At 42.0% G+C, this 14,277-nt stretch overlaps 1 protein-coding gene across 8 annotated transcripts in view; it reads right to left on the bottom strand.

Moving 5' to 3' along the window:
- The window catches only part of myrf (myelin regulatory factor), a 272,972-nt gene that overhangs the window by 117,223 nt on the left and 141,472 nt on the right, over window positions 1–14,277 (bottom strand). For all 8 annotated transcript variants that reach the window (XR_013577569.1, XM_078549049.1, XM_078549050.1 and 5 more), the window contains 2 exons: window positions 12,887–12,974; window positions 3,623–3,961 (listed from right to left, as the gene is read on the bottom strand). Coding sequence is in view for 7 of the 8 variants with exons in the window: in XM_078549049.1 (XP_078405175.1) it covers window positions 3,623–3,961; window positions 12,887–12,974 (427 nt within the window). In the remaining variant the exon portion in view is untranslated. The remainder of the gene's footprint in view (window positions 1–3,622; window positions 3,962–12,886; window positions 12,975–14,277) is intronic.

Raw genomic sequence — 14,277 nt, 5'->3', positions numbered from 1 at the left:
TATTTTTTGTAGTTTATGGAACCAAAAATAGCTGTTAAACAGTCATTCTCTTAAATCTAGACACCATCTCCATTTGTCATTAGAAACATTCAAACAAACTTTACATGAAACAAGCTTTTGAAGATTGTCATGGATTTTATTTCAAATATATTTTGAAAAACAACTGAGCCAAAACTGTTTGGACTTACACTACACATGCTTAGACTGCACAATCTGCATTCATAAGAACAGGAATACGCCATTCAGTCACTCGCGCCTGTTCCACCATTCAATCAGATCATGGTCGATCTCTACCCCAAATCCATTACCCATCTTTGTTCCATATCCCCAAAACTATTATTAACAAAAATTTATTCATCTTGGTCTTGAAGATTTCAATTCACTCAGCATCCACAAGCAATTTGGGGATGGGAGTTCGAGATTTTCATTATCCTTTAGGTAAAAAGATGCTTTTTTTTATTCTTTCATTAGGGCGTTGCTGGCTAGGTCATCCCTAATTTCCCTTGAGAAGGTGGCGGTGAGCAGCCTTCCTGAACCGCTGCAGTCCATGTGGTGTAGAGACCCAGATTTTGACCCAGGGACAGTGAAGGAACGGCAATATCGTTTCAAGTCAGGATGGTGAGTGGCTTGGAGGGGAACTTGCAGGTGGTGCCCTTGTCTTTCTAGGTGGTAGACGTCGCGGGTTCCTAAGGTGCTGTCGAAGGAACCTTGGTGAGTTGCTGCAGTGCATCTTGTAAATGGTACACACGGATGCTACTGTGTGTTGGTGGTGGAGGGGGTGAATGTTGAAGGTGGTGGATGTAGTGCCAATCAAGCGAGCTGCTTTGGCCTGGATGGTGTTGAGCTTCTTGAGTGTTGTTGGAGCTGCACTCATCCAGGCAAGTAAACATAGAAATATAGAAACATAGAAACTAGGAGCAGGAGTAGGCCATTCGGCCCTTTGAGCCTGCTCCACCATTCATCATGATCATGGCTGATCATCCAACTCAATAGCCTGCTCCCGCTTTCTCCCATACCCTTTGATCCCTTTCGCCCCAAGAGCTATATCTAACTCCTTCTTGAAAACATACAATGTTTTGGCCTCAACTACTTTCTGTGGTAGTGAATTCCACAGGCTCACCACTCTCTGGGTGAAGAAGTTTCTCCTCATCTCAGTCCTAAATGGTCTACCCCGTATCCTCAGACTGTGACCCTTAGTTCTGGACTCCCCACCATCGGGAACATCCTTCCTGCATCTACCCTGTCTAGTCCTGTTAGAATTTTTTGGTTTCTATGAGATCCCCCCTCATTCTTCTGAACTCCAGCCAATATAATCTTAACCGACTCAATCTCTCCTCATTTGTCAGTCCCACCATCCCAGGAATCAGTCAGGTAAACCTTCGCTGCACTCCCTCTATAGCAAGAACATCCTTCCTTAGATAAGGAGGCCAAAACTGCACACAATATTCCAGGTGTGGTCTCACCAAGGCACTGTATAATTGCAGCAAGACATCCCTGCTCTTGTACTTGAATCCTCTCGCTATGAAGGCCGACATACCATTTGCCTTCTTTACCGCCTACTGCACCTGCATGCTTACCTTCGGCGACTGGTGTACGAGGACACCCAGGTCTCCTTGTACATGCCCCTCTCAATTTATAGCCATTTAGATAATAATCTGCCTTCCTGTTTTTGCTACCGAAGTGGATAACCTCACATTTATCCACATTATACTGCATCTGTCATGCATTTGCCCACTCACTCAGCTTGTTCAAATCACACTAAAGCATCTCTGCATCCTCCTCACAGCTCACCCTCCCACCCACCTTTGTGTCATCTGCAAATTTGGAGATATTACATTTAGTTCCCTCATCTAAATCATTAATATATATTGTGAATAGCTGGCTCCCAGCACCGATCCCTGTGGTACCCCACTAGTCACTGCCTGCCATTCGGAAAAAGACCCGTTTATTCCTACTATTTGTTTCCTGTCTGCCAAACAGTTTTCTATCCATCTCAATACACTACCCCCAATCCCATGCGCTTTAATTTTACACCCTAATCTCTTATTTGGGACTTTGTTGAAAGAAGTCCAAATAAACCACATCCACTGGCTCCCCCTCATCAATTCTACTAGTTACATCCTCAAAAAATTCCAGTAGATTTGTCAAGCATGATTTCCCTTTCATAAATCCATGCTGACTCTGTCCGATTCTGCCACTGTTTTCCAAGTGCTCAGCTATTAAATCTTTTACAATGGACTCTAGAATTTTCCCCACTACCGACATCAGGCTGACTGGTCTATAATTCCCTGTTTTCTCTCTACCTCCCTTTTTAAATAGTGGGGTTACATTAGCTACCCTCCAATCTGTAGGAACTGTTCCAGAGTCTATAGAATCTCGGAAGATGACCACCAATGCATCCACTATTTCTAGGGCCACTTCCTTAAGTACTCTGGGATGTAGATTATCAGGCCCTGGGGATTTATCGGCCTTCAATCCCATCAATTTCTCCAACACCATTTCCCTACTAATACTGCTTTCTTTCAGTTCCTCCCTCTCACTAAACCCTGTGTTCCCCAACATTTCTGGTATGTTATTAGTGTCCTCCTTTGTGAAGACAGAACCAAAGTATGTATTTAGATGGTCAGCCAATTCTTTGTTCCCCATTATAAATTCCCCTGCTTCTGATTGTAAGCAGAGAATATTCCATCACACTCCTGATTTGTGCCTTGTAGATGGTGGACAGGCTTTGGGGAGTCAGGAAGTGAGTTACTCCCTGCAAGATTCCCAGCATCTGACCTGCTCTTATAGCCACAGTATTTATATGGCTGGTCCAGTTCAGTTTCTGGTCAGGATGTTTATCGTGGGGGATTCAGTAATGGTAATGCCCTGAATGTCAAGGGGAGATGATTGGATTCTCTCCTGTTGGAAATGGTCATTGCCTGGCACTTGTATGGCATGAATGTTACTTGCCACTTATCAGCCCAAGCCTGAATGTTGTCCAGGTCTTGCTGCATATGGGCATGGACTGCTTCAGTATCTGAGAAGTCAAGAATGATGCTGAACAATGTGCAATCCATCAATGGACATCTCCACTTCTGATATTATGATGGAAGGAAGGTCATTGATGAAGCAGCTGAAAATGGTTGGGCCTAGGACACTACCCTGAGGAACTAATGCAGTGATATCCTGGGACTGAGATGATTGAGGTCCAACAACTCCAACCATCTTCCTCTGTGCTAGGTATGACACCAACCATTGGAGAGATTTCCCCCTGATTCCCATTGATTCCAGTTTTGCTAGGGTTCCTTGATGCCACACTCAGTCAAATGCTGCCTTGAGGAGAAGCTGAGACCTTCAATAACAAAAACGTTGAAAGGGACCAAAAAGACAATTCAATGGACAAATCTAATCATGTTATTGTACTTGTGTTATTTTTCAATTTTATTTGATGCTATATGATGGATGTAGGATTTTTGGTTGCTATGAAAACCAGAAGGTGAAAATGATTTTTTAAGCATTTAAGCATTTTGAATGATTTGTGTGTAACAGTGGAAATGGATTCTGGTAAGTCTAAACATTTACATTAGAATTTCCATTAAAATGCATTCCAGTGTCGAGCAAATTCCGTATTTTCACTTACCCGGGTGCATAGGAAGGCTTTGGTTCCACTTTGATAGCAGTTGTGTTGCAAAGGGTGCTGGGATAGCTTTTGGCTAGCATTCCATTGTTGCCATTGCAGTTCACGTGGCTGCTGAGGTTTGGGCCACAAGATATAGGGTTTGGCACAAGACCGCCATGTCTAGCTGCAACTGGAATACAGCTGGTGGTTACATGACAAAGATGGTTGACTCCACTGGTGGAAGGGCTGTTTAGATGGCCTGTGTTCACAATGGCGCTGGGGATAGGATGGCCGACTGGAGCACTGCCGGATGCTTGGGGGTTGGAATAACTTACTGAGACTGGAAGATCTGGAAAACAGCTGCAAAGAAAGAAATCATGCGATACAGCACCATTCTTTAATAAATAACAAATATAACTACTGTATTTAACAAAGATATACTTCTGATGACCCCTATGTCATTTTAACTTTAGGCTACCTATGCCTTATCTAAAAAGCTGGATAGAATTGCCATAGTATCACCAATCACAGAACGATCTCTGTAATTGGTGCAGAAATTTTTGTTGGCCAATCAAAGTAGGCACTGATAACATATTGTCATTGGCTATTTTCCACTTAAAGTTGTAACCATTTTTTAAAAAAAGGCAGGGATTTAATCTCCTGTAAGTAAGCCACTTTCATTTAATAAAAAATCTTCCGCATGCAGCATGGAAATAAAGTGCCTTTATTCTGCAAAGGGTTTTGTGCTTGTTTTCACTGTTGATTTCACATCTCCACCATGTGGTCTGGGGAACTGGGCTTGAAAAGTTAAGGTTCTTCCACAAAGGATCTTTGACAAAGTCAGAGCAACAGTCACTCTGTCATTTATGAACACCGCCCCATACCTAAAGTGGTGGAAGGTAAAGAATCACTGAAAAAAATACATTGATATTAACTGGCATGAATGACCTCTAAGATTGCTACACCCTTATCCATATCGGTGCTCAAGTGTCACAGTTCCTCCTAAGGAAGAACATTTGTTTTTCAAAATGCTAGAAATAACAATTGTCAATCCTGGTCAATGAGCACCTTTATGTAACACCCCTTTGTCGGCTATTTTAACAGAGACGTTAACCTGTTTGTATTAAGTGCAGCACATCTACCAAAGAAGCAAAAGGAATGTCATATGAAGACGCCAAGTAATTTTTCAAGACCTGATTCAAACACAGAGCATTACTAGCAATGAATGTGGGTCAGAAAATTGGGGGTAATGTTGTACACCCATTCCCACTACTGCAGTCCCTGTTGATAAGGCTTTGCGCCAAGTGTGGTGCATCAAATGTTAGACTCCAGAGTTAACAGACAAGCCTAGAATGATTAACTAATCCTGCAACTATAAAAAGATGCTAATTCTTCATGAAGAATGGTTGCTGTACCATGTTTCAGTGCCAACTGTCAAGATGACAGAAAAGTTTTTGATGACAGACTGAGGAGGTGATTACTATGTACATGTCTAAAAGCCAAAACCTTGAAGATATCTGAGACACACGAGGATGGGTACTGCCAAGCAAAGAAGAAACTATAGTGCTCATTTTCCTGACCAGCATACGACTGCACCCCCTGCTGACTCCCCCAACTACCCTCGACCCGACCACTCCCCCCACCCGCTCCCACGATCACCAGCTACCACCACTGATGCCCTGACAAACTGCTGCCCACCCCCTGCATCATTGCCCTCCTGGCCACACTACCCCCATGATCACCTGACTAACCTCTGACCAGATATGACTACTCCCTCCACATGGCTACTCCCCCGCCAACCTGACATGACTAGCCCCCAACCTGACTACCCATTCCGACCCGACCAAACTATCCCCCGACCTACTCACCTCACCCACTTGCCACCAGGTCCATCTGCCAACTACCACCTCACATAACTGCCACCCTACCCATTTGCCACCTCACCCACTTACTATGCTAATCCACGCCACCTCACCCACCTGCCGCCCTACCTACCTTCCACCTCATCCACCTGCCACCCTAACCATCCGACTCACCTACCAACTCATTCACCTACCACCTCACCCACCTGCCACCTTACCTTCCAGCTCACTCACTTACCACCTCAACCAGCTACCCACCCAGCACCCTACCCATTAATCCATTCATTCATTCACCAACATTCAAACTGGGCCTTTAAACTTTACATTCGGCAGCTACGCTGTAAAAATGGGGCATGTGTTGCCTTCCCAGACTTGACAGAGCTGCGACAGAGCTCTCGGAGGTTCACTACACTCTGCATTTAATAAAGCTGGGCTCGGAAGACCCGGTAAGAAATGCGGATCAGTATTGAGACAGGGGAAAGTTCGAGCAGAGCGGCAATCCCACGATGACTGCTGCTCCTTGGAAGATCTGGGCAATCACCTCAAAACAGTTAAACTCTTTACCTCCTTTTAAAATTGTGTTAGAATGGCCGGGGTTTTTAATTTCCCACAGGGCTGGAACAAGAGCGGGTGCATTTTGAAAAGTGCACTCCCGCATGGCGTGCCAGTGTCCCAACAAGTCCAGGATGTGCCCAAATTTTCAAAGTGAGGGTAGGGAGTTGGGAACCTGCCTCACTTCCAACTGACGGCCTTTCGGCTCATTGAGAAGCTTGTTAATAGGCCGGGGAGATCCAGAAGGGGATTTTCAATTTGTTAATTGCCAAACCATCTGGTGCAGGTTAGTGCACAGCTGCTAAGTTCAATGCAGGGAAAAGTTAAAGGGTTTTTTCTGCTGAACAATTCTGGGACCTACGGCATCTTGCGCAATACCTTACATTTGGCCATTTTGGCCACTTTCGTGTGCACTGAATCTGCTGGCCCTCTGAGGTACTGCCTCCTCTCTTCAGCAAGGCAGCAGCAGGCCCCATCATGGCTACCATTTGCCTTTGCCACTTGTGCTCTGCAGGCAGCTCCCACCTTTTGGTAATGTTTGGTACCACAAATTGGGCACCAAGCTTACCTCTGGCTCAATTAGGTCATTTACATTTGAAGATAGCATCGCATGAGTGACACAGATGCAGCACAGGGTCCGGACTTTGAAACTATCTGGGTGTCGGGTTCCAGACCCTGAATTAAAAATCAAGTCCATAATCACCACTTCTTGATTTATTTTGTCTTTTTTCCTTCTTCTTTTTGATCTTGTGAAATTGGTGTTTCACTACAGCTTATCAATTAAAGAAAATGAATTGTGCAAGTTCTAATGATGGTTAGGTAGCATACGCAATAAATGATTAAAGCATCCTCCCTGCTAGCTTTTACGTGGTTACAGCCTTGGTGGCAGTGTAATTTTGGTATAGCCTTGGTATCATTTCAGTTGGCGTCTTGCCAAATATTCTGGTGTAGGTGATCTATTGTCATAATATCAATAATGTGTAATGTTATCAGTCCCTTCCTGCACTTTGAGTGACTCAGCTAGTAAGCACATTGCTTAGCGTAGACATAAGTTAAACAGACCAAACAGTCCAATGTTCTGAACTAGCTGATTTAAGCCAGGGCTATGAGCTGTTATGGTTGGAAATAGTATCATTAGGGTGGGGAAGAAAATACTTAGGCAGGACAATTGCTCCTAATGCTGGAAATTGTGCAAGTGTGGTGTAATATAAAAACAACAATCACTTGCATTCATATAGTGCCTTAAATGTACTAAACTGTCCCAAGGCTCTTCACAGGAGTGTTATCTAACATATTTTGACACTGAGCCTCAATAAGGAGATATTAGGACATTTGACCAAAAGCCTGGTGAGAGATAGGTTTTAAGGAGCATCTTACAGGAATGGAGAAAAGTAGAGAGGTTGAGCATGAAAATTCCAGAGCTTAGAGCCTTGGAAGCTGAAATGTGGAGAGGTGGAATTTGGGATTGCACAAGAAACTGGATTGGAGGAATGAAGGAACCTTGCAGGGTTGTAGTAATGATAGAATTAGCCATAATCCAATCTATGGTACTCAGCATTAAACAGCTTCGAGAGAGGAGGAAACAAGCAAGGAATGACAAGCAACTATTGCTCTCACTGATTCCTCAAAGGCGTCAGGAAGGGAAAGGCTCCAATAGGCCCATAAGTTTGCTTTTGTGATTCCCTTTGGTGGAGAACAGGAAAATTTGTTCATGTCATGAATGGAACACATCAGTCAAAGGCATTACCCCACAGATCAACCAGACATGTATGTGTTGCCAGAGGCCTTGGTAGCAGGCTTGTTACTCCCCTTACCCGGGGAAGGGCTGACATAACACTGTAAATCAAAGAGTGAGGGAAGGGACTTCATCTTGCAGCCAGTGAGGTGGGGTATACTTTTTCCTAAAAAATGCTATGTAGTATAATGCTGATTGCTTTGTCTAACAAAAAAAAACCAAACTGCAGAGTTCCTGCCACCATTTTGAAATATCCTCAGTGATTGCTTTTGCTATAATTATCTTGAATGTTACATTAGGAGGGAGCAGAATAGTTGTAAAATGCTCCAATCTCAACAAAACCATGCTTTTAAAATATATTTACTTTGAGCCAATCAGAACACTCCTGTTGGAGTAAGGGAGAAAGAAAATTGTCAGTACTAGAATCTGAAATAAATGAAAAAAAGAATGATTTGCATTTATACACAGTTTTCACAATCCCCTGCTGAGATAATTGTAGCTTTTGAAACTTAACCAAACATTCATAATGATATAGCTTTTGGAGATATGTCAATGAATCCCTCTACTGAAACTGCACAAACATAAATATATTTTTTTCTAACCTATACCACATGGCAATTCATTCAAAGCAGCCTAACAGAGGATTTTTTAAACTCTCACTTATAGCTTCAGCCTTTTTTAACATATAAAGAGCAGGGCATTTAAAAAAAACTTCAGATCACAATACTTAAACAGGCCTTATCCGCCCTTCAAGAGTGTTAACATATACTCCATCAATTCATGACTCCCACACTGCGGGTTAAGGTCCTGAGTTAAACTCAGCACTAAGTTCAAATGGCTCTGCTGTGCTCTGATTCCCCGCCTGCGTGATTCATTCCCTGCCCCCTTCGCTGCCAGCAAAAAATTAAATCTGTCGGAAATGGGGGCTCGACATCTGCATCTGGGTCCTCCACATTTTTAAAGGTCCAGGGAGTCTTCCCAACTCAGTGATATCTGGCCTCAAGTCACAATAACACTCCAGTACTACCCCCAATTGGTTATTCTTCATGTATAAGCCAGCAGTGTGATTGTTGGAAGGTAGTTTGACCAGGAACAACTTCACAGTTAAGACTGGTCCTATCATCAGTCAACATCCACCAATTTTCCAGCAGGAGTCACTGGGTAGCTACTATTAGCAGAAACACAGGCTATTTTTTACCTTCTCTAGTCCTGGCCCAAGGATGCCGTGCCTAATTGTAGCATCCTTATTATCATCTTCACTTGATCAGCTAAATCAGCTTGAACTAAATATCAAACTTACTGGCCTCTGTAGTTCAGTGACACACAGCATTTACTCACTGTGCTCTCAGAAGCCAACAGGGAACTGTGTGCATACTGCAGTGAATGTCAGTAAAAGTTACTTTCAGTGCTGGTAAATGCCTATCTTAATATGCTGTCAAACCCTTCATCACATCTCCATAAAACAGCAGATATTAGACATTACTATTACTCACTAATAAAAACAGAAGCTTTAAAACATTATTTAATGACACTTGTATGTGTTCTCGTGACAGAAATTTTAGGTTATAGGTTTACTTTTGCTTTTTGAGCAGTGTACCTTATGTTCTCTCAATGTTTTCTCATTGTATAAATCTTTTTAGTAATTTGATTGGTTTTGTGACAAATGCCACTAGGTTAGAGGTTATTGTAGCAGATTAATGCTTAAATGCCAACCTATAAAACCTGCAAAACTGACCATTTCCAGAAACGTCCTTTTAGTACCATATTTGCTAAGATTCTTTGGGAACAAACTAAATAAAACAAATGTAACTGCATCTCGCAGAAACCTTCAGCTCATCTTGAAAGCTTTATGACACAAGTTTGTGTTCAACCAACAATGAGAGAATGATTGGCTTTGACAGCATTCATTGACTCTAATTCAACTGATTGCTTCTTAGTGTCTCCAGTTCTTAACTGATCTGAATGGTTGATATTGACGACCTCTAATCCCAGTGTAAATGGTGATTTTTCTTGTGAATCATTATAACTTTGGCATAAGATGGGTGATTTTCCAACTATGTGCCTTTAGTGGAGTGCTTCACCTGCTGGTGGAATTTCAGGCACAGTCATACCAATATTTTCAATCTGCACTTCCAGCAAGCAGGCTTTCTGTCAAGATTGCCTCGTCTGGAAATTGCCCACTTGGTTTGAAATTCTGTCATCTTAAAATACTGATGGTTGGCATGTATGCCAAGGTAGTTACAGTTACCCCAAGTACTGAATCTGATTTTGAATGGGTGCAAAGTGGGTTTGTACAAAGTTAAATTTTTGAAGCCTGCACTACACTACTTTAGTTGGTAAACATGCAAATATTTAATTTATTTTGTAAATACTCAACTTTTAAATATACATTTTTAAAAATTATATTTTTGTAAGTGCTCATGTTGCATTTGTAAATTGCTCTTCCACCTCGCAGGGGCATGTGAGGAACAGATGAATAATTCTAGTAACAGCCGAGAAGAGCAAATATGGTGGCAATGAATGGGAGTGTGCCCAGTCAATAGCATCCCCACAACCCCGGGTATCACATTCTGTATGCAAACAGTGAGGTTCCCCTGAAGACTGTTACTTAATGTGGTATCACCAGGACAGAAAGCCTCTTTGGTAAATCTTCCTCTGTAATGACATTTATTGCGAGGGGAATTGAATACAAAAGTAGAGACATTATGCTTCAGTTGTACAGGTCACTAGTGAGACCACATCTGGAGTACTGTGTACAGTGTTGGTCACCTTATTTAAGGGAGGATGTAAATGCGTTGGAAGCAGTTCAGAGAAGGTTTACCAGACTAATACCTGGAATGGGTGGGTTGTCTTATGAGGAGAGGTTGGACAGGCCAGACTTGTATCTGCTAGAATTTATATGAGTTAGAGGCAACTTGATTGAAACATACAAGATCTTGAGGGGACTTGACAGGGCGGATGTGGAGAGGATGTTTCCTCTTGTGGGAGAATCTAGAACTAGGGGTCACTGTTTCAAAATAAGGGGTCGCCCATTTAAAATGGACACGAGATGAAATTTTTTCTCTCAGAAGGTTGAGACTCTTTGGAATTGTCTTGCTGAAAAGGTGGTGGATGCAGAGCCTTTGAATATTTTTAAGGCAGAGGTGGATAGATTCTTGGTAAGCAAGGAGGTGATAAATTATCGGCGGGAGGTGTGATGCAGATTTCAAGTTTCTATCAGATCAGCCATGATCTTATTAAATGGCAGAGCAGGCTCGAAGGGCTGAACGGTCTACTCCTGCTCCTTGTTCGTACGTTCGTATATAATCGATATTTAATATGTGTGACATAACTGCAGTGACTATCTAATGAGAGGACATGGGCCTAATTTTTTGCTTCCAGGTTGGGAGCACAGAGTCAGGATAATTCCCGGCTCCTCAAAGATGACCCAGGAAAAAGTGCCCCGATGGTCAGATTTTCATTCTGGAAGGGCGGGGTAAAATGGAAGCCGGGTCTTCCGCCCTGGAAATAGTTGGGAGACAACACATGGGCTGTTGGAGGCAGAGACGGGCTGGGTGAAAAGGCCTATCTCAGCGTTCTGGCATGGCAAAAAAAAAGAATGAAACCAACAACAGCCCTCCAGCCCTCACCCTCACCATCCTACACACTCCCCATGCCCATGTCAACCCATGCCATCTTATACCCCCAGCCCTGCCCATGGCCCCATGGCCCTTTATGGCCCCTATGCCAACCTGTGCCCCTCCACCCATCCCTTTGGCCCCTTATAGCCACTATGCCAACCTATGCCCCTCTACCCACTCCCTACAGTCCTTCATACCCTATATACTAACCTTTGCCCCTCCATGCACACCCCATAGCTCTTTCAAGCCAAATCATGCCAACACACCAACCACCCTTTTTCTTTACACCCTCTATACCAATTCACCCAGTATCGACCATGGGCACCCCTCAAGACCCATGCTCAAATTAAAGTTCTTAAGTGTTTATTGATGAATTCACTGTTTTAAAAAATGGTCTCATAGATTTTTTTAAAAACCCATTCAATACATTTAAGTTCATTTAATCCTTTATAAGAACAAGCATTGGTGTTCATAGTCCCACTTCAAAAGCTTATACGTACTTGGAGATGTTAATCAAATTGTGAACCGACAGACACCCCACTGTGATAATGATAGGTTATGAAATCAGTCATGTAGCACTAATCCTGTAACAGTGGCCCTCGGGCTTTTGTCAACAAACAGAGTGATATAGCAAGCATTATTTTTTTTCAATATTGCAGATAGTTTTTGAAATATTTAAAAGGCAGGAGATTTAAATGCGTTGACAGCTCCTTTTTACAGCTGCTTTGACAGTTCCAATGAACTTCCCAGTTCCAATTAGTTTATTCATCTTTTACACATATTCATGTCCAATTTTAACAATCCTAAAGGGCACTTTCCCTCTCCCAAAGGGCACTTGACCTCTCCCAAAGTGTCCCAGTACCATATCCAAAAGTGTACCTTACATCTCCAAAATGGTACCCTATCTCTCCAAGAACTCTGATAAGTTTAAACCTTCTCCTACTGGGTCTAATGTGCACGTTATATTTCCCACTCCGTCCTTAAATCAGATCAGACTGAAGGCAGCTGCAATTTAACATGTGAAGCTGCCTCCTTGAACCACTGATGTGCAAAGTTTGACCCACGCCTATTTTCCCCGGTGGCTGAGTTTGGAGGCGAGACTTCTGGATTCATGCTTCAGAAGCTATTTTTAAAAAGATGGAAAGCTTCTCTGTCTGTGCAAAAAGTGCCTCTTTACATTTCAGAACTCTATTTAAAGATTTCCTACTTTAGATGCTCCCAAGTCCAAGAGGATTTTTTTATAAATCTTTTTTGGTGAATTTACTATTTTAAAAATAGGTGATCATCTTAAAGATGTTTGTTAAAATTGCCCATTGGTTTATAGTCAATTTAAAACTAAGTAGTGCACAACTTTAAGGCCAAGTCTTTAGGGTCAATGGGGGTCAGGCAATAGTCGATACAATGCTCAATACAATGTTAAAAACACCATATCCCATTATGGCTTAGTTTATAAAATCACTGCAATCATGGTATCAATCCATTCATGTCATGTCATAAGGTCACTGGGTGGACTTACATGTCTGTGGAGTCTTCCTTACTGATGTATTCCTCCAGAATACTTGTATCAATGTTGGATGTATCAAGAGCCCCATTGATTTCATGTCCTTAAAACAGAAAGATATATTGATGTTACCAGAAGGGATAATGAGATAACCCACCAGAGAAATAGGGTGGCCTCTTACTGACCATGAACATTGTCCAGCTCAGGATCAAATTAAGCTTGTGCTTTTTTGCCCCCAGCCAGCACTGCTGGGGACATTTTCATATTATCTGAACCGGTGTCACAAGGAAGAGGCCAAACAAAGTTACGAAAGAATGGAAGTTTTATCCACCTTGTCTAGTTTGGATTTGAGCCCAGGTTCTAGAAGTAGAAGGATGGTGATTTGAGCAATAAACATGAAAGGGACGAAGAAAGTCCACAGCTCATCAAGCCTTGCACAGGCTAGCCATTTAATCTTATAAGGAAAGGGTGTGCAAACTTCTACATCCCCTCCCAAGTAAATTCAGTTCCTCTCCATCATTTATTAACAATTGATTGCCCTCTTTTGCACAATGCTTCCATGGTTTGAGCAACTCAGGAATGATCTTGTTCCATGTACTATTAATCATCACTTTCTCTCAGTCCTCACACCAACCTTCAAAACTAGCAAAAGCTGAAACAGCTTCAAATGAACTGAAAACATATAGGAAACTCTGATACATAGGCCAATCACATGTGACAACAAATAGTTACATCAGAAGCGCAGTGTGAAATTGGATTGTTGTGAATTACACTTTAGTTTTACCTAATATTCAATCACTTGAGTGAGAAGAACAAAAATTAAGTACTTGTAGCTTTTTTTATGATTAAGCACTGATAACACAAGGTATATTTGCTTAGATGGACCATAGGATACATAACATACCGATATGTGAAAGCATTTAACACTTTTTAGTTACATATGAACTCTATTATATGATATTTTTCAAGCCAAAAATAGTTCATCCTGCATAAGATACAGGTATTTTAAACATGAAAATAAAGACATTGTTCAGACTTCCTACAACTTTACAGAGTCCAATTCCTATACTTTGTATTTAAATCAATGTGGCAACCATTTGCATTTTATGTAGACAGCCGACATTGAAGCATTAACATAGATTTAAATCCCCACACTGCTCTTAGTTCAATCTTAAAAAGGTCACTAAATGAAGTGAAAAAAAACACAAAGCGAGATACTAGATCACAATTGGTTCTCTTTTGCTTCCATGAAGGACAGGATGACTTGCAAAATCTCAGAACAGGACGAGATAACAAGAGGTAAGAGTGGTATCAGCATGAAAAATAACAGAGAACCTGGTACAATACAGGAATCCAGGAATGGAATGGGTAGGCCTAGATACAGACCAGCAAAAGACTTAAGGTTT

The sequence above is a fragment of the Cetorhinus maximus genome, chromosome 9, assembly GCF_964194155.1.
Source record: "Cetorhinus maximus chromosome 9, sCetMax3.hap1.1, whole genome shotgun sequence".
In the NCBI taxonomy this organism is placed as follows: domain Eukaryota; kingdom Metazoa; phylum Chordata; class Chondrichthyes; order Lamniformes; family Cetorhinidae; genus Cetorhinus; species Cetorhinus maximus.
The sequence above is the reverse complement of the archived record's forward strand: the minus strand, read 5'-3'. Positions and strand labels throughout refer to the sequence as shown.